This window comes from Aulonocara sp. 'chitande type north' Nkhata Bay, linkage group LG6, assembly GCF_057382095.1.
Source record: "Aulonocara sp. 'chitande type north' Nkhata Bay isolate Kocher_YH1m ecotype deep benthic linkage group LG6, A_spYH_male_GT1.1, whole genome shotgun sequence".
Taxonomy (NCBI): Eukaryota; Metazoa; Chordata; class Actinopteri; order Cichliformes; family Cichlidae; genus Aulonocara; species Aulonocara sp. 'chitande type north' Nkhata Bay.
This window is the reverse complement of record NC_141349.1, coordinates 13,186,726-13,207,740: the sequence shown is the minus strand read 5'-3', so window position 1 is coordinate 13,207,740 and position 21,015 is coordinate 13,186,726. Positions and strand designations below refer to the sequence as shown.

Here is a 21,015-nt window from a genome sequence, read left to right as displayed (position 1 = left end):
CTAGGTGAAGTAGTTTTGGAAATGCCCAAATGGGAGGGAAGACTGGGGAAGTCCCAGGATGTGCTGGAGAGATTATAATTGGCAGGCTCTGGAACATATCCACCCAGAAGAACTGGAGGTGATAGCGAGGGATAGGGAAGTCTGGACATTGCTGCTTACACTGCTAGGCCTGTGATGTGACCCTGTGGCTAAACATTTATTTCTCTCCTCAAGATCTTCCTTGCCTTTCTTCATGTGGGCTGTCCTGTCTACTTCCCCGTCTAATCTCCTTGGATATAGCCGCCTTCTTTTCTAAGGTTGCACAAAAAAACACCCCTGTTTTGGTTTCAGATTTGGTTCCTGTCATATTCAACTGTTTTTCACAAATCCAGAGAGAAAACTGGATGAAAATGTCAGTCTGCTTGTTTCCCACAGTGTGAGGAAGCCAACTTAGTAATGGATTGTTTTGTGGAATCTGGAAGGAATCTGTTGCAGTGATTTACCTATAGCTTAAAGGTAGCCGAACCTTGACTCTCTATTGAAATGTGTACAAATGGACTGTTTTTCTCAGGTGGCATCTGGCCCAACTCCTATACTGACTGGCACTCCTACAGGACTCATAATGTCTGCTAGCATTAAAACAAAATTAATTCTTCCTGCTCAATTCTCAGCTGACTTTTTTCCAGCTCATTACTCTGCTATTTGATGGAGCCTTTTTCCTTTCCCTCCCTCTTTGTTTCCTCAGCTAGAATGAGAGGAACGGTCCACAGTACAGCTGGGATTGGTTATTATTTACTGGCTTGGCACATACACGAGCACACGCATACGAAAGCACGCATGCAGAGACTCCCTCACACACACACACACACACACACACACACACACACACACACACACACTCACACTCAGTGGAAACAAATTGGGTGAATCTGCTCTGCACGCAGGAATGTGAGGCACATGTGTTTGTGTGTTTTACGTCTGGATGACAGAGCTGAGGGAATGAAAGAGGGAGGCTGAGAAAGAAAGAGGAAAGAAGGACAAAGAAAAAACAAAAACTGAGGGAAAGGGAAAAAGAGAGACGGATTTCTGGGATGCAGACTGTGCTTGGCCTCGTCTGTCTCGCCTGACAAGGTTAAAAACACTTTTCTCGCTTTTCTTTCTGTCTTTCATTTCCCACATCCCTTCCCGTTTTTTCATCCTCCACTCATTCTTTTCCATCATCCTCCATTCTCTTTTTTCGTCCTCTTCTCCATCCGTGGTCTTTCTCTTTGAAGGTGGCAGTGGATGAAACGGTCAGGATGGAGGGCCCGTGGGTGGGTGTGGGGGTTCTGTTGCACCGTTGACGGCAAGGAATTACAGAGAGGCAGAGGGGAGAAGTGAAGTCTATGTTGATCTTGTCCTGCTGCCAAATGGTGGGATGGTGGTAAAATATAACGAGAATGAAAAGTAAAAAGTTAATAATTTCAGATTGAATCGAAGACTGCTGCTCATAGGGTTCGATCGCAGGCTCACAATCTGCTGGTGTTCCCGTGTACGAGACAGAAGCGGGACAGAGCGTTTCAGTCTGTGGCTCCTTGACTTTGGAACAGTCTCCCACTGTAATTACATTTAGCCGACTCTGTGGACTCAGTTAAAAAGCTTTTTGTCTAACCAGGCTTTTTGTTGATACTTTTACTTTTTCTTTATCTTGTTTTTTGTGTTGTTTTTGCACCATTTCATTGTTCAATTTGAAAGGTATTTGACAGTGTGATCCCTTACATGTCAAAATGCTACTGAATTGTTGTTGTTGTTGTTTTTTAAACTTTTATACATGGGTATTTTTTGTAACAAAGATTTTCTGCTAAAAAAATGATCTCACTTGATGTCAAGAGAATTCCTAAGCAACAAGTGGCAACATAACCTATCCGGTTGTTCAGTGATGACGCGACGAATCCTACTTCCGGGCCTAAAGTAGTCTGCGTTTAATATGGCTTTTGTGTTGTTAACATGTTTAATGTTATGTATTTTCTTCTATTTGATCTCAAAAAGCTCCTAAAACAGTCAGTGATCACTGTTGACCTCCCTCGGCTTTTATTACCGCTAATCATTTATTTAAGCTCAGTTTTTAAAACCTTAGGATGTAACTACAGCCCAGCCCATGCAGCAGTATATGAATGACTAACCTCGTATTGTGGATGGATTATCTCAGTTGTTCTCCTGGCTGAAGTTTGGTCCTTTTACAGCATCCTGCCATGCGATTACATTTGTTTCTGACCACCGAGAACACTCACGTTAACTTTTATCGAGTGGGAAAAAAGTTAGCTTGTTTATATTATGCTAACATAGCTGTGTCGCTAGCGGTCACGTAGCACATCATTATATACCAGCTAGCCAAACTTCAGTAACCCTACAAACGTCACTGCTGTGTAGTTTTCTGTCTTCATTTATGCTGGAAGTGATAACAGAGCTGTACGTTTTAATTTGTTTCCAAAACCCCGCAGTCAGGACATGCTATATTGTATTTAGATAGAAGCTAGCGAGCTAACTCCCTGCTAACTTCTAACTCCGTTAAATGTCATAAGTTCCGTTTTCATGGATGCCTGGATGTTAAACTCAATTGTTACACCTGGTAGAGCAGAACGCTGATCATTTTATTAAAGATGAAAGACTTTAGACAGTTTTTCAACTCTCAGTAATGCCACAGTGATCGTTTGATACATGGAGCTGCAGCGGAGTTTAGACCCAGACACGGCTAGTGACGTCAGACTGAACAACCGGATTGCTGATCATCAAAAAAAAAAAAAAAGAAAAAAAAGAAGAATATAAATTTACATGTGGACATGATGTTCATGGACTTTGTGAAAATCTTCACCTGGAAGAAGGTTGTTTTTTTTTTCCATTTTCAGTCACATAGAATGCAGTTTATGTGTGGACGAGTGGCCAAAATGCATTAAAAAGGCTACCAAAATACCAAAGCACACGTGGACAGGTCATAAATACGACGATGAGCCTCAGATGATGGAATAAACACATTCGCTGTTACATTAGAATATGCTATTTTTAGATTGATGAAAAGAATTGCCCGACACACCCTTTAACAGAGTAGTGAACTCATTGGAGGTGTTTTATTGCTTCCATGAATGTGAGCATTTATCATCAGAGAGTGCATGTGAACATCGATGCAGAAGTTCACATGCCAGTTTTTGTGCCTGCGCAGACTCAGAAAAAAAACAGAGTACAGCATGCCAGCTATGCATCGACCCTTAGCTGGACTTCAGTGAAGTGTAACAAGAATGCCTCTTTGTGGCATTTGTGTTCATGTCCAAAACCAAGTATAATTAAACCAAAACCACCGTGAGATCAACATATCTTTTGGAAAGATGTTGCTGCTATAAAAAATTTGACTAGCATCTATTTGTCATAAAGTGCATGCTTGGGGCGCTGTGTCTGTGCTAATTACTAACTAATTAATTACAAATAATTATGAATTCGTTTTTACAACATAAGGCATGGGCTGAGTCAGACAGGTAGATACAAACAATGATTTAATAAGTGAAACATGCTCACTTTGCCCTCATGTGGTTTAATTACTGGCAGTGATGAGCATGTTCTGAGTTAACTAAGCCATTCATCTCCCCCAATGTTTTTGATTCTTTTAGGCCATGCATATGTTTTAACATGCAGTGTGAATGAGTGCTCTGTCTGTATGATTTTCTATAAGTGGTTTTTATAAGCTGTATTACTGCTATGGTGTTATGGTTATGCGTATTCTGTTGTGTTCAGAGTTTACGTACGGAAGAATAGAAAATTTTATACTCTGATTTAAACCATATGGGGATGAAACCCTCAGCTTTTTGTCAACAGGCCAATAATTTGTCCCTACATTTACCACTGACAGAAACTTTTCATAAGGACAGATAATACATAAACCATAGCCATCTATTATAGTGATTCACTTTTCTAAACTAATACACAAAACATATTAAACTCTGCATCAGTGCAACTGCTGCACATTTCAGATATCTGATGAAACAGACGTAAAAAGTAAGTAAACAGTGAGCAATTTCTGTTTCTTACACTTGCAATGAGCAAAACAATCTCAAAACACAAAACAGACGTACTATACCAGTGTGGGCCTACTTTATAAAGCTGAGCAACACAGGCTATTCTTTAAGCTGCAGGTAGAGGTGAAGTGTCTGTTAACTTATTCATTTAAATCCAATATTCATTCTTCTCAGAATAATGGTTCTTTCAGAGCTAACTGGCTGATTAAATGTTCATCAGTTAGCTACTTCCTTTGTCTGCTTGCTGCTTGGTGTTGAGCGAAGAATGAACTGTTGGTTTAATAAACCATTTGGTTGGTCAGGGAGGAGTACGAGTGTACAAAGGGAGTGAAAAGCTCTGGAGTGATTTGGTTTGATATGGTTAAAGTGAAATCAAATCACCCCTTTTTCTTGCATTCATTTGACCCATTTCATTAATGTAAACACAAAGGAGTGGTTTCAGAGTGTTTCTTGAAAAGAGTTAGATTTGACAAAATTCTTAACACTGAAGAATTAGAGAAGAAAAACAGACCCTCTTTAACTAAGGAGTAAGAACCGTTCAGTTAGTACAAATATGCTCTTAACTTCCACCAGCATGAAGTTTACTATACATGGTTATGTTCATCTTTGAGTTATGAAGGGATAAACTGTAACGAGGGGGGTTTATCTTTTATTACAGCTCTTCCTCAACTGATCTTTCCATTTATAAAGCTCCTATCTGATTAACGCCCACCCACCCCATGTGCTCTAAGTGGGGGAGTCTTAAATAACTCTCCAGCATTTTCCTCCCAGGGCCTATCTTCCAAAATGTTCAGCAATTTTTTTATATATGATAAAAAACAGGTATCCCATATTTTTGCAATAAACACACATATTTCACTGCCTAATGTCCCTAAATGTGATTTTCAGCATTCTGGATGCTGTTTAAGAACCTGTTGATCGAGCTTGTTCCACTTTGTTTATTTTAAAGCAAATGTGACTCTTTGGTCATAGCTGCACTGGAGTCTGTTTGGGATTTAAATATAAAAAAGCAAAAACTATTGTGTATTTGGCATCTGACACAAATGAATAATTAACTTGCAATTGAATAAAAAATGCTTCCATTAGTGTTAGCTACACCACTATTGTACTTTCTACAAAAGATGCGTGTCGTGTACTTTATGGTCAGAAAAGTACATGTCAGTGAAAAAGTGCCTTGAACCTGCACACTTTCTAATGGTTAGCAGGGGGCGACTCCTTCGGGTGCATTAAGAATTTTGGTTCTATGACAAAATGACTCTCTGCTCCCTTGCTCTTTATACAAAGTAAACATTTTGTTTAAAGATCAAGTCCTTTCATCCTTTCATCTACTTTGAAAGTATGATAAAGCAGGTTTGGGTCATTCATTGTTATGCTACCTAGTGTATATAACAGAGGTTTTTTTTAAAGGGCATTGCTGACAACCATATGGTTGATTTTAACACAATACATATGGTGAAGAATTATGTTAAAAGTCTGTAAATTTAGTAGACATGGAAGATGTTTTTGTAACAGGTTAATAACTGTTATTACTTGTGACAGCTGAGGTCACTACTAAGGGTGTTTTCACACCTATAGATTGTTTAGTCTGGTCCGTATAAGTTGATTAATTTGTAACTGTAACAAACCCACAGCAGACCTGGGTGCACGTTCACGTTCGCTGTGCAGGTGCGTCTGCCTTCCCTGCACAGCACCGCAAGCCCCGCCCCGCCACAGTAACCTTGTAGCTCTTTTGTTTTGTAGATTTGATTTCTTTTCACACAGAGAAAAATCAAAATGAACTCCAAGCAAAACTAAATGCATCACTACAAACCACGAAAAAACGTTCAGCTCGCTTCTTGTCCAGATGTGTCTGGGGTGGGAGCAACAAAAGTAAACCACTGATTGTACCTTAATTGTACCTTAATTGTACCTTGGCACATCCCAGAAAAGCAATCCAAGGTGGTTTTTAGTTCAAACTTGTAATGTACACCTGGTAGTTGGTTCAGATCGTGGTCGGCTCACGTTCACACTATAAATGAACCACTCTGGAGTTAATTAGGGTCTTGCTTTCGCTCCTCACCTGAGTGTGATTACCATGTTCACACCTGCACAAATGAACTGCACCGAGGGAGGAAACAAACCCGAGTTTGATTTAAGCGGACTAAACACCAGCAGGTGTGAAAACACCCTAAGGAACAGATTTCTAAATACAATTTGTATTAGCAATAACAGTTTACTAGAAGCACTGGAGGATCATTGCTGGTGGCATTTCAGACAGTATCAAGTGTGCAACACTGCAGCTTCCAATGAAGTTGACTCCCTGATTATTGAAGTTGTTGAATGTAAAAACAAACCCTAGGACCTAGTCATATAGGCCTACAGACTGGTCAGCGACCTCTCCTGGAAATCTTTGGTTGGTTGGAGAAAAAATATGCATTCCCCATTCATTGGTGAGTAGTTGCAAAGTAGGTGTTACACCAACAATCCTCCTTGTGATCCATGATGTTGCAAGCGCTCGCTAACCAAGCAGTCAAAATGATGCCTGTTTTCAATGGCTACTAACCATTTTCAGCTACTGATGACCAGCATCCTCCAGCACCCACTCGCCAACCTGTTGGGGAATACCCAGTTTTCTGTAATAACCTGTGTTTGGCAGGGGGACTTGGACTAGTCTCTAAGGCTCCGTCACTGGGCCTTTAGCGATCAAGTTCACCTATGGTCAGTCAGAAACCTCTAGCAACCCCTCACCATCTGGTTGGGGAATATATATTTTCCTCTAGCAGCTGGCGGTTGCCATGGAGTTTCTGATCTGTCTCTTGGGCTGACTGGGGCTTTAATTCAAGGAATTAATAGGAAAAGCATTGTTTGTGTGAGTGAATCTGAGCTTGAATAAACAGCACTGTTCAACTTTTAAAGTTGGGTTTTCTAATGTGCACTTCTTGTCATGACACTTAGCAGCTCAGCCCTTTTGGAACAAATTTTTTGGTAAAGTGAGCAGCTACTTCATGCCTTTCAAAAGTCTCCCTATAGACAGCAAGAGTCAGAAGTAAGCTTATTGACGTATAGAGATGTGAGATTTGTGGTATGTTTCAAGTGAAAAAAAGACAGTCGCTGATTCCAGAAGTTACACCCGCCCACCCCCCGCTCCCCCTCCCCCTGACAGTCGCCACCACTCCCTTCATAAGTGGTGTAGACGCCAGTGTCAGTATGAGAGACACTGCAGGCTCTACTGGTAGCTATTGCAGACTTGCTCGGTACAGTTGCATCACTTTGTGCTGCCGAGATGCAAGAGAGAGAGAGAGAGGGAAGGCCGAGACATGCCGAGACAAATAATGGGAAAAGTGTGAGGGGAGGAAAGGGTGGGAGCCCATGTCTGACTCCCACAGTTTCTGTTTTCTCCTTGCCATTTTTCATCGCCCACTCGCTCTCAGTCTCCCCGCACTGTTGCCGTTTTTCTCTCTCCTGAGGGAAGTTCACCCTCGTGAATGCTGGCACAGAGCGCGCGCCGTGAATCAGAGTTGACATCATATAAAACAACAGCGCAACTCATTCTCAAGTTGTGAACACTGACAGTAAATTTCCTTTTTGCTGCCGTGGCGGTGAAAAGAAAAAAAAGCCGCTTGATTGCAGCGGAGGTGGTTTTGTTTTTGTGACTGGAGTTTGAAATGTGATATAGTCATTAGTGTTTTGGATGATCTGCACAGTTTCTCCGGCCCTCGAAAAACATATTGTGCAACACTTGGACTTCAATGAGAAAAGAAAAACTCGTGTTTGTCCTCTTTCTTTAAAAGAAAAACAAACTTGCCTCCAAGAACTTGTTTACCTCCAACTCACCACAGAGTGTGTGGTAAGAGGAACCCCCCGCTGCTTCCTCCATGCTTCTCAACAACCTTTCTATGTCCTTAGAAACCCTTTTTTTCTCCCTAATGCAAACCAGTTGTTTTGTTTTTTTGTCCACTGCTGTTCAAACAGGTGTCCAATTTCATTTCTCATGAGGGCACCTCGGCCTCTTTTCTTTTTGTCTCTGTATGCCTCCACGTCACAAAAACAAAGCCTCCTATCATCCTCACTGTTGCGGCGGTCTTGCATAATACCTTATAAGGACACTGAGTGGAAGATCAAAGAATATATAAACCTTAGAAATCAGGCCTGACGTTGTTCCTGGAGTGATGGACTGGCTTAAATCTCTTTCTCTGTCTGCTGCCTTGTTGAACCTGATTCCTCCTCATCCTGACAGCTAGTTTTTCACACGTGGAACGAGCATAGGTCTAGAGTAAAACATAAAAAAAACAATCATTGAATACCTACACTGAAAAAGGTTTTTACTTCAAGACTGTGAAGTCCATGCCTGATCCAAAGCTTTACAGTCTATCTTCTCAGTTATTAACACTGTCATTTCATGTCATTGTATCTTGTTCGATTTGAAGGACAGAACAGGAATAAAAACAAGTCGTGAAACTGGGGAGAAATAAAAGAAGGGAGCTCAAAAATGCACTGGAGAAGAAAAAGTAGGAGAAAAGAAAAAGGAGTGGGAGGTACAGAGAACAGGAGAGGTATGCTCCGCTGGAGGACTGGGAGAGGAAAACCGCAGGAAGGAGTGAGAGGGAGGGAAGTAAAGCGAGCGCACGAGAGAGAGAGACAGGGGAGGAAAAATAAAAAAATAAGAGAGAGGGAGAGGCCACATCGGGGCACCGTGGAAGCAAATGTTTCCTGTGAGAGGAGGACAAACTCTCATGTGTGGGTGTGTTACACCTGAGGGGAGGGGATAAACTGTGTGAGCATATGTGTGTGTCTGCTTTGCTTCATATATAATAGCGTCAAAAAATCGAACAGTCAAAGTGGGATTTGGATGAGTCTAATAACGATTTGTGTGCTGAGAATACACACAGCATCAGCAATCCAGTCTGAGTGTAAACCAGTACGTATTTCCATGCAAAAATGTGTAAGCAATGCACTTTGTGTGTATGCGTGTTTGTCAGCTTGCCTCCCTTGTAAGAATTATGGGGTTCTGACAGGCATATCTAACCACTGTGTGATGACGCTCCTGACTTATGAGGTGTTTTGGATTTCAAACAAATGGGTTTAATGTAGGTTGGTTTTAAGCATAACTTTGTTGTTGAAGGTTTGAGGTACACAGCAAAATCTCCAGTGTTAAATTAACACTGGAGAGTGTCTATATGGGTCCACACCTCTGAGTGTTAAATACAACACTGTTGAATGTTAAATTAACACTTTTGACGGCGTTATATGTTTAAAAGTAACCTAGTCAGTTTTGAAGATTAACAAAGACTAACACTGAGCAGTGCTGATGTTCTAACACTGGAATATTTCTAACATTTTGAGTTATTTTCCAGTGTTAGAAAATCAGCACTGCTCAGTGTTAGTCTTTGTTAATCTTCAAAACTGACTAGGTTACTTTTAAACATATAACGCCGTCAAAAGTGTTAATTTAACACTCAGAGGTGTGGACCCATATAGACACTCTCCAGTGTTAATTTAACACTGGAGATTCTGCTGTGTAGAGTGGTGCCATCTTTCAGTGAGGGACAGTATGGAAAGACCATACAAAGACCATACCAGTATGTACTATACTGTATAGGACAGTGAGTGCATGCACTAGTGCACAAGTATGTACATATGCTTGACTGTAAGTCTGCAAATAGTCAAACTATGTGTTTTTGTAGGCAGTGGAGGATCCATAAGTGGATCTGGGCGTGCTGCCCAAATGCAGGTCACTGAGGGGAAAAAAGGGGGTGGACCCGTTGGGAGGTTGGGGGCTCATGTGTGGTTATGAGCCATACACATGTCTACTGGTGTGACATATGGTCCTGAGTGTGCGTGCTGTTACAGTACCTCCAAATAGCTGTGTGCGTGTGAGAGAGAGAAGTCAACAGGGTTGCTGTGGAATGTGAAACTTAGTGTGGTGAGGTAGCTGGCAAGCCGACAGGAGGACCTAAACACTGACTTCATTGTGGTTTAGCCTCTGCCTTATATTATGTCGGGGGATTGTGTCGGTGATTGTGGAAGAATTTGCGGCGACAGCAAGTTTAGAAGTTAAGGAGGTGTACATGTAGCTGGAAGGTTTAATCCAGCCGGTGAAAGTAAATTAAGAATGCTCTTGCTGCCAGCTATCATTAAAGAGTCATATGGTGAGACACACTGTGGAGCTTTTGCAGTTGTGTCACAAAATGCACTTACAACCCACGTCTGGCGCCAGTTAGGAGTTCCACTGGAGGCAAACACTGACTAAATGCAGTTTAAATACTGTTGTCTTTGAAACGGATACCTGCAAACATTTCTGCACTGTGGGTGTAAGATTTTAAGTGAACTCTGCAAAGTAGAAATGTTTTCAAACTGTCTTTTTTGTAGGATGGGGAAATATTTTTATTTTACCATTGTCTTGTCTGTATGCTAGGGTTGCAATTAAACGCAAGGGCTAACAGTTAAGCCTGGTTCGGTCTTTTTTCTTTTCTTTTCTTTAAAGTAAACTTGCAATTAGCAACATATATATCAAAGTTTTGAATGAGGAAACACCTGGCAACTTGATGCACTATGGAAAGAAGGCAAGCTGGTGGAGGCAGTGTGTTGCTACGAGCAATGTTGCTGGTAAACCTCGGGTCCAACCATCCATGTAGATGTTATGTTGACACATACCACCTACTTAACCATTACAGACCATGTACACGCTTTCATGGAAATGGTATTCCCTGATGACTGTGGCCTCTTTCAGCAGGATAATGCTGGAGCAAAGATAGTTCAGGAATGATTTTAGGAGCACAACGATGAGTCTAAGGTTTTGACTTGGCCTCCAAATTCCCCAGATCTCAATTAAATCAAGCATCATTGGGATGTGCTGGACGAACAAGTCTGAGCCGTGGAGGCCCCACCTTGCAATTTACAGGACTTAAAGTATATGTTGCTAACATCTTGGTGTCACATACCACAGCACACCTTCAGAGGTCTAGTGGAGTCCATGACTCGATGTTTGGAGCAAAAGGGGACCAGCACAATATTAGGCAGGTGGTCATAATGTTGTCATAATGGACTGTTGAGTGTATATCTATGTTATAGTTATGTATGTATAACATAGAGTAGATAAACCTCATGAACTCATGAAAGAATAAAGTTACGTTGAAACCAAGCACACCATTGTTTTTCTTGTGACATTACCAATACGTTTGATGTGTCACATGGCCCTCTTCCTATTGAAAAAACAAAAGTTGTATCCAAGATGGCCGACTTCTAAATGGCCACCATGGTCACCACCCATGTTGAGGAGTTTGCCCCCTCACATATACTAATGTGCCACAAACAGCACTTTAATATCACCAACCATTCCCATGTTATTACGGTGTATCCATATAAATGGCCCACCCTATATATAATATCAAATGTAATTCAACATTAGATGAGCTTTTTTTGACATCGCGTACACACTCCCACTGACACGGAGTGAATAACAGCTGTGGAATTCTCAGGTGCAAAAATGTCGTGTATTGCGTTGACTTTCCCGGCAGCTGTCAAGCATTTCACTGCGGGTTTGGTCCAAGAATTTCCCCTCTTTGGTTTTCTGCTGGGAGATTTTTTTTCTTTGCAGCACATATCTGCGTCTTGAGTCATTTAGTCTAACAAGAACCCATGAGTTTAGTCGTTGGCTGGGATAACTTTTGTCGCATGCTTCACCCAGAGTATCATACCATCAGAAGTGGAAAACTACTGAAAAGTCTAGTTTAGGCCCTCGAGTGTTCACCACAGAAATGCAGAGGATCAAAGTAACAGGCCCACATCATTATGATTTCCCCCCGGGAACTGAGCTACAACGAAAATTGACAACGAAAGAACTAAGCCCTGCTATTTTCAAATTGCCTTATTACAGAATACATGACCTAGAACAACTAACATTTGTAGGTAGTATGTTAATTAACAAGTATTCACAATTTAGTGAAGTGTCATCTAGACTAACTGTTACTATTACTTCAGTTTGTGGGATATTAAGTAGCTTTTTGTAACAGTTTTGTGACTGTCATTTTAGAATTTTTTTGGGATTATTGCAGAATTATTTCTCATTGCATCTGGAAGTCTAAATGTGGATGCTCTACTACTAAAGAGAGGAATATTGTTATCCAAATTCTAAGAGGGGAATGATAGCTGATGATACACCAGCGGATATCCCATGAAGAAAGATGTGTAACTCTGTACTATTTGTGTGAATGTTGAATCTCGAGAGCCTAAGAACCTGGATCAAGAAAAACGGATGATTTTAGTCATACAACTCACTTTATTGAGTGAATTAATTGAATTAATCGTATCTTTTAACTCATCTGTAGCTGTAAGATGTGCAAAATTATTTTTTTGTTTAATAACCTGTTATATAGTCGTCCGTTAGCACGGTGGTGTGAAAGAAATGTCTCCCTGCGTGTAAATGAGATTGTTTTGATTTGTGGGTCCCAGGTATTTCTTTCCCAGATGAGTCAGAGTCATTTCAGAGTGTGGGGAGTTGTGGTTAGCACCCACAACAGACTCAGTATCCCTGAGTGTGAGAGAGAGAAAAGGGAAAAGAAATGTACAGATTTATTCCAGGAGGTTATTAAAAAAAACACATTAGTAAGCAAGTCCTAATAATAAATTTGCTTTCATTGCTCTTTACTGAAATAAAGACACTTTGTTTGTTAACTTGCTTGTCTGTTGCTAGGTGGGCAACAATAATCGGCGGCCATGTTGTCTGTGGATGAGCCACTGGACTTGAAGCTTCCCTCAGGTCGCACAGACGGTCCAGGGATACTGGGAAAGAGGAGCTGCCCGTCCTCTATTTGTGCCCACATCAGCATCAAACGACTGCGGCTACAGTGCACAACTTTTCCATCGCCTCCTTCTTCTCCAGGTACGAGTTAACCTGGTAAACATCTGGCAGTTTTAGCATCACCGAAATAAATTCTCCATCATTTCTACTCTCCTAAATACACACATGACATGACTTTGATATTGTCATGGCGCAGTAATTAAGTTTATCACTGTGGTAATGCAATAGCGTAATAGGTTGATTCTCTGTCCTCACTTTCCTGGTAACCTATTATTGCAAACCCAGTGAACAGTAGCTCATTTGTGTCCTCGAGAAGATTGTCCCCATTTTTGTCAGTGCAGCTCATAACAAGAGGAGTGTGACACTGATATGAAGTGACCTAAAAAAAATACAGCACCTCTGTGACATTCACAAACACAATGGACTTTGTGTCTTCATTCTTGTGTCAGCTTTTGTGCTAGGTATTACTGCATTGTGTGCTTCCGTCTCTGTTTAACACAGAAACACTGCTGTTGCTATTGATTAAAGGACCCATGGGCAGAAAATAGAAACTGAGATTACAACAAATTTAGTTGGTTGGTTTGCATATATAGTCTTAGGAAGGTTTCTGGAGAGCTAGGCAGGTAGGACGGGCTGAGAGTAGAGGGTGCAGGCAGAGGGGCTGAAGCTGGGGTGAGTGGTGAACCTGGGACAGAGAGAAGAGATTTTGAGCTTCACACAAGGAAAAGCTTAAGCCCATATAAATAATAATAAATAGTCCATATATCACCATATAAAGAGGACCTAATCCATCATTCACAATGGATGCCGTGACTGAACTAATGAACAATGCCAAGGTCCTCCCTTCCATGTTTATGGAAGCTCTTGTTATTAAAAGTCTCATTCACCCAGTCATGCACACATCCATACCCAAGTGCCTTGTCTAACATTTGCACATACACTCAGACTCTGAAGGATGGATTGGGGGCAACTTGAGTTTCAGTATCCTGCCCAATGATGACTTCACACGCAGTCTGGGGTAGACTGGGAATTGATCCACCAACCTTCAAACTGATAAATGGCTTGCTTTAACTACTGATGACAAACAAAGGGCTAGTAGCTATTGTGTGTCCAGTATGGATGAAGCACCATGCACTTACATTAATGAGTTCTGTGTGATTGTTTCAGATAGCTGCGATAATAACAAAATGAAATGGCCTGGGAGTCGCTTTGTGCAATTTTTTATGCGACTTTCTTCGTGTTTTGAAAAGTGCCTCATGATTTATTTATTACTTTTATTGTGATTGTTATAAAATCTAAGAAGAAGAAAGAACAAAATAAGTCAGAGGATTATAGAAATGTTCTACATGCCTCAATGAAATTGAAAAGGTATATTTAAAATATTTTGAAACATATTTAAAAAGAGTGAGCAGGGGTGTTGCTAAGACCGTGGCATTACCTGCAAACAATAACGCGTTGGTAAAATTACAGGGACATTTTGTGAAATGAACCTCAGCAAAGCAAGAAATCAATGAATCATGATACTGCGATGGGTGTAATAAGGATCCTGCTTTATCTCTAATCTCTAATCTAGATTCCCTGTCTTCCTCTCAAGAACGACCTGGGTCCTGCTTCACCCCTCCAGCCATGGACCTCAGCCTGTCCCCCTCCTTGCGCCATGCCTCTTCTCTCTCCCCATCCCCTTCCTCGCCATCCTCCCTCTCTCCATCCTCTCCCATGGAGTCCCCTCAGAGCAGCAGCAGCCCTCAGCCACACCTCTTCTCTCGGGTGAGTCCATGTGTTTGCTGGAGTGCACTAATGCTACCGCTCCTTGCGTTGCTGCACTTTGCAATTAGTGTGCAAACACGAAAGTTGTGTTTTGCTTGTTTCATCAGTTGACTTGGTAATGACTTCAATCTCTTGTGACATTCCAGAGAGGACATGGGGATTAAAAAGATTTGAATTGAGTGGCTGGGTGCAGTATACTTAGCATGCAAAGCATCAGACCGAATCAATACCTTGTATTAAGACCCATTTTTATAACAGCAATTTGTGAGCAGTGTATCAAGCTTGAAAAATGATTGTTGTCAAAAACTACATGTCAATTTGCGAGTCTAGATAGCGGTTGCTAGGATTGTGTGGATAGCGTTTTAGTTTGTTTAAAAATTAACGGGAGAAAAAAATGACATCTTCTATGTTGCACATTTGTATTGCCAAACCTCTGCTTCGAATTTTGTTGACCTTGTTGATCTTGATTTGAGATATCAAAAATCCTGCTCTTCACATACAAGGTCTAAAATAATCAGGCCCCATCTTATCTTAATGACCTTGCAGTATCACCGTATTAGAGCACTTCACTCTTGCTCTGCAGGCCTACTTGTTGTTCCTAGATTATTTAAAAGTAGAATGGGAGGCAGAGCCTTCAGTTTTCAGGCCCCTCTTCTATGGCACCAGCTTCCAGTTTGGCTTCGGGAAACAGACACTATCTCTACTTTTAAGATTAAGCTTAAAACTGTCCTTAGCATATAGATAGGGCTGGATCAGGTGACCCTGAATCCTCTCTTGGTTATGCTGTAATAGGTGTAGACTGCTGGGGGATTTGCATGATGCACTGAGTATTTCTTCTTCAACCACCTTTCTCACTCACTATGTTCATAGATCTCTCTGCATTGAATCACAGTTGTTATTAATCTCTGGCTCCCTTTCACATCACGTCTTTTGTCCTGTGCTATTTTGCTCACTCCAACCAGTCGCAGCAGATGTTCGCTCCTCCCTGAGCTTGGTTCTGCTGAAGGTTTCTTCCTGTTAAAAGGGAGATTTTTCTTTCCACTGTTGACAAAATGCTTACTCATAGAAGGTCATGTGATTGTTTAAGATCTCAGATAAGCAGAAGTGAGGCCTAGGAAATGGTAATCATTTCCCTGTGTCAGCACACTGGTCGGATTAAAATGCACATGCCCCTGAATTGATGTCTTAAAAGTATCAAAATGGATGAGATATAAAAAAAAGATCACCAACTGTGAAGCTGTTGTGAATGTGAATATAATTTTTTTTGTACAGAGATGTAGTTGTTACAGCTGGATTTTGGCATTTTACAAATGGGAGCGGAACCCAAGAGGACATTAATAGAACAGCGGTTTTTGGGACTACTAGCACCTGTACAGCTCACAAATGAATATTTTACAAGCTAACTGGCTGCTGGCTGTAGTGTTACCTTCACAGTACACATGTGAGTCACATCTGTCTCTCAGCATGTGAGCATGTGAGCATGTTTCTAAAACAGTTCCTTTAATGTTTGTCCAGCTTTTGAAAAACCCAGGAATGTCACATTCCCCTAACCTGAGCGGGGTTCATTACAAACACATGTGTGTTGCACTCATTTTAAAGACGATTGCAAGAATAAAAAGAATAATAAAAATGTTTTACAAGCACGCACTCCAGGTACGTGTATGTATTCATGTAATCACTTAATCTTCTGAACAGGCATGACCACAATCTTAGAATTCTCACACCGGTGACTAATCGTGGCTGAATGCGCTCCATTTTTCTTCAGCAGGACTGAATAGAAAAATGATCCAGGGAGTGAATCTAATTTGCCGGTGCAGCATCTGCACACAGCCACGCAGTGATTCTGTCTAAATCAAATTTTAGCTGTGCTTTAATGGTGAAAACATCAAACACACAACTCCTTTAGTTACAGCACAAAATCTCCCTTCTTGGACCAGATTTATCATTTAGCAGAGAAAGTCCTCATTTTTACATTATCAAGCCCTTTTTCATTGTCATCACTGGATTTGCTGAAGTGTATTCTATAAATCAAAAAACAAATGCAGACCTTCAATCCCCATTTAATAAACATACATGTCATGGATGCAAAAGCTCTTAAATCGTACTTTAACACACTTGAAGTAAACATGATCAGAAGGAGTACATTATTATTTCACAACCTTCCTCCATTTCCTCTGATAGTTGTATCTTTCTAATGATCAAGCTCAAAGTGGCAGGCTTTAGTGTTAGGTCAGCTTCTTTCTTCATCGTTAACGGTGAAGTAAATTAATTATTTTTCTTTTTTTGTGAATAGCTAATGAACATCTTGCCTTTGTTGCCACAAAATTCTCTTGCTCTGACCTCTCTCTATCCTCCTCTGCTTTAGGAATCACCTTTTCACCGAGGTGTGGAACCTGGTGCTTCACCACAGGGCTATCCATTTTATGTCCCAGTTAGAAGTCCACCAAGAAGCTACAGCTTTCCCTCTTCCATGTTCATCAGTCAGACTAGAGAGAAGCCGGTTTCTCCGGAACCCTCCATGGATGCTCAGTTGGCCTGTCGTTGGATGAAGGTACGTGTAATTAAATATTGTAGGTTTAGTTATACTTATATATTAGTTATATGTTTATTGCATGCATTTTAGCAGAAGCTTGAGTCATATTATTTTGGCAGATAATATTATTAATCATGTGTCGCGCTTCAAACCCTACACTTAATAGCAGGCACAAGCAGTTTCTTCAATGAGGGTGAAAAAGAGCCTGCAAACATTACTCTGACCACTAAGTGGCGCTGGAAACAAAATATATAAAGCTGAGAGTTACAGAAAAAGAGGTCAGCGGGGATAAATGCTATCAGAGGTTACAGTATAAAAAAATGAGTGTGGTGTGCGGTGTGATCTAGCAATAACAAATTAACCATTTTGGTGTGAAAAGGGATTTACTTTTTCATCTGTTTGTGTAATTTTAAATAGATAAACTTTGTGTTTTTAAAAAAATATAGTTGGGTGAATTAAAAGGTCAAAATCAACCATTTCCTATATTATATTCTGGTGTTTTAAGAACTAAAGGATTAATAATTATGTATAAAAAATGAATGAAAAACAATGAAGTACCTTGATTAGGTAAACTGTACAAAACGTAACTCATATATCAGAACAACAGATGCTATGATTAATGGACATGCTCTTCAGTACGTCACACTTAAATTTATTACATACAGTAAGATCATCACGTCAGGCTAATAATAGCCAGAATCTCCCTTTTTGCTAGCAGCAGCAGTGTTCCTCAGAGTGTTTTCACCTGTTTTTTTATAGCTCTCTTACACCAAGCCACAGTTACCCATTAATACTCACATTCATACCGCACACAGAGCCATCAAAGTCACAGAAATGTATAGTTGTGTACTAAGACTAAGTTTGAAGATGGGATGAACCATAAATATGAAGCAAAGAAGAATAACTTTTTGTGATGATCAGCTTGCACACTTAAAGCTTGTGTCACACATTCATGGGGTTTGTGACTGTTGTGAATCCACAGGAAAAACTCTTTTAAAGATTTAGAGTTACCCATCAATAACATTATGTTTTTATGATGGCTTTATCCGAGCTATGAAATGATCTTTTTATACTTACACATACTTATTACCTGTCATTTAAACTGCAGTTGACTCTGCCAAAGTTATGTTTTTGATAGTGTTTGCTTGCGTGCCTGTATCATGTTATTATAGTTTGACACATGTCACATTTGACCTCTGACCTCACTTTAAATTTGGCATCTGCCTTTCCTTCAAGTAGACCCCAGAACGTTTTATATCTCTTGATATAACCTCAAGCAAAAGATTACAAGCTGCCTATTTAGTTAGAAAGATACTCTCGTATAATATTATATAATAAGCTCAAGTTTATGTCCAGTTATTTACAAATCAATGCCTATTATCCACGACCTACTCCTACATTATATTAATTTAATTAGACAAAACATCTGTCATGCTACCTGATTTTTAGTGCAATAGAAACTTTTTAAAATAAATGTTTAAAATATACAAATTTATAGAAAATACTATTGCTGTGAAGAAGGACCACAAATGGACACACTGTATGGGTTTATTTTCCTTTTATTGCCATCACACACACTACTGACAGTCTCTTTGTCGTTTTTCCCCGGCTTGGCACCCACGCGAGCAGCTTCCAGCCACACTCTGACACACCTCCCCACTCTCTGCTCCGGCTTCACTAAAAATCAGACAGGAAAAGAGAGAGAGCTCATTAACTATAACACCACACACATGTCCCACCAACCTCCCTGGCACTGCCCCTTGAGCTCACTGCACCACCCCTCCCCTGCAGCTGAGCCAAGGACCACACCTCTGCCACAATCGCCTATTGGTTTGTTTTGTCTAGGATGATTCTGCTTTTTCATTTTATTTTTTAATTTACATTAAATTTACAGATATAAAATCCATATCCTGGGACAATGCAGAAAATTCTAGAGACAGAGGCTTATTTTCTCTTTAATCCTTTGAATCAGAATCAGAATGCTTTATTAATCCCTAAGGAAATTGTGTGGGTTACAGTTGCTCCAAGACAGTAACAGTAAAAGACGAAACTATTTAAATAATACAATATGTTACGGAGTTTACAAATTTAGGAAATAGCACCTACTGTACTGAACTGTGGAACTGTAGATACTTTGACAAAGGTTGCTTTTAATGGTATACTGTTCAAACATTTTCAATTAAAAAGAAAGAGTGACATAAGAAGAAAAAAACATCAACTGTTTGTGTGAAAGTTTCCTAAAAAGGTCACAATCAGGTTTCTTATCAGCCATGTGCTTCATTCCCTTTTTTGCCCTTCAGTGCCACCTGCTGTTCGATTCACTGCAGGACCTGGTGGATCACATCAACGACTTCCATGTCAAGCCCGAAAAGGATTCTGGATACTGCTGCCAATGGGAAGGCTGTGCTCGAAATGGGAGGGGCTTCAATGCAAGGTATTCTGTGGCTTTATTCCATTGTCATGAGGATGACACAAAGCATATTTCTCATAAAAATTATACCAGTCTCTAAGCAACAGGTGTTAAAAGCAATGTAATTTCCGGTACCCATCTGCGAGTCGCTTGGTACCGGGCCGCGACAGTTGAGGCTTGAGTGCGAAATTTATGGTTCTCAGGGTTTTTATTGGTTTTTAGCGTTGTTTTAATTTTTATCATTTTTATTGTTAACTCGGTTTCCCTGGGTCTTTTCCCGTATATCATGAATAAATCTTCTGTTTTTGGTACCAGTACTGATTTTATTTTGTTGTATTTATCCGCGACACATTAAAGCCAGTCTGTGAAAATATTGTTGGACATAAACTGGTCCGTGGTGCAAAAAAGGTTGGCTGCCTTAAGAAACAAAGAAATGAAAACATGCTAGCAATAGTAGCTTTGAATCCAGTGTGACAGGTCATCAGAGCGAGTCATGATCTTTTCAATATAATGTCAAAATCAAATCACTTTTATTGTCACATCACATGTGCAGGTACATTGGTACAGTACATGTGAGTGAAATTCTTGTGTGCGAGCTTCACAAGCAACAGAGTTGTGCAAATACAATAATGTAAACAAGCAAAATACAAGAATGGCTACATCTGAAACTAATAAATGTAAGCATCATATGTCAGGCTTCCAAGATAAGACACATTTGAATATCAGCAGCCACATCCTAGGTAAAAATGCTGAAAAAAATAAAAACGGCTTGATCTTGATTGTAAATGTGTGTCTTATTTGTTATGATTTCTAGGTACAAAATGCTGATTCATATCCGCACACACACCAATGAGAAGCCACACCATTGTCCCACCTGTAACAAGAGCTTCTCACGTCTGGAGAACCTGAAGATACACACTCGCTCGCACACAGGTGAGTTCAGTCCCATCAAAACCAGCAATGACTTGAACCAGTCATTCTCAAACTGTGGTATGCATACCACTGGTGGTACGTGGGCTCCCTCTAGTGGTACACGGGAAGATTCCAAAAATATTTTAAGACTAAATAATATAGCATGTTCTGACTGAGTGATTTCTGAAAAAATAAAACGTACAACTCTGCTATCACTTCTGTCATAAATGACAGACTTTACTCTAATAATGTAAAGAAGGAGCAAATTAAACCTTTTGAAAAAAAAGGAACGTCCCAGTGAGGCTATTACAAAAGGCGACCATTAAGGCGACCATGGTCAATGGCGACCATTGACCATTAAAAATAAAGTATTTTATATCTTTTGTTCTTATGCAGTATTTTATTTTGTTCTTTTAAAAAGTGTCACATCGGAATAACACTTTCTTCTTTGTTCCTCTCCTTGTTGAGCAATGACACACCATGAATCTCAAGAGTTAGAAACAAACTGACAACATCCTTCTCTGGCATTGTTCTCAAATCAAATCATTTCTTTCCCCTCCATTTCTCCTTCCTTTGTCCTTCTGTCTCTGAC

General features: G+C 40.3%; 1 protein-coding gene across 2 annotated transcripts in view; it reads left to right on the top strand.

The window, feature by feature from the left end:
- The window catches only part of LOC147327413 (zinc finger protein GLIS2-like), a 30,783-nt gene that overhangs the window by 6,238 nt on the left and 3,530 nt on the right, over positions 1–21,015 (top strand). The window contains exons 2-6 of one of the 2 annotated variants that reach the window (XM_086295020.1): positions 12,694–12,882; positions 14,396–14,568; positions 16,934–17,119; positions 19,402–19,535; positions 20,326–20,444. In XM_086295020.1, coding sequence (XP_086151146.1) covers positions 12,717–12,882; positions 14,396–14,568; positions 16,934–17,119; positions 19,402–19,535; positions 20,326–20,444 — 778 coding nt within the window. In that variant the 5' untranslated portion in view covers positions 12,694–12,716. Of the gene's footprint in view, positions 1–12,693; positions 12,883–14,374; positions 14,569–16,933; positions 17,120–19,401; positions 19,536–20,325; positions 20,445–21,015 lie in introns of both variants that reach the window. The other variant, XM_086295019.1, reaches the window with a different exon arrangement.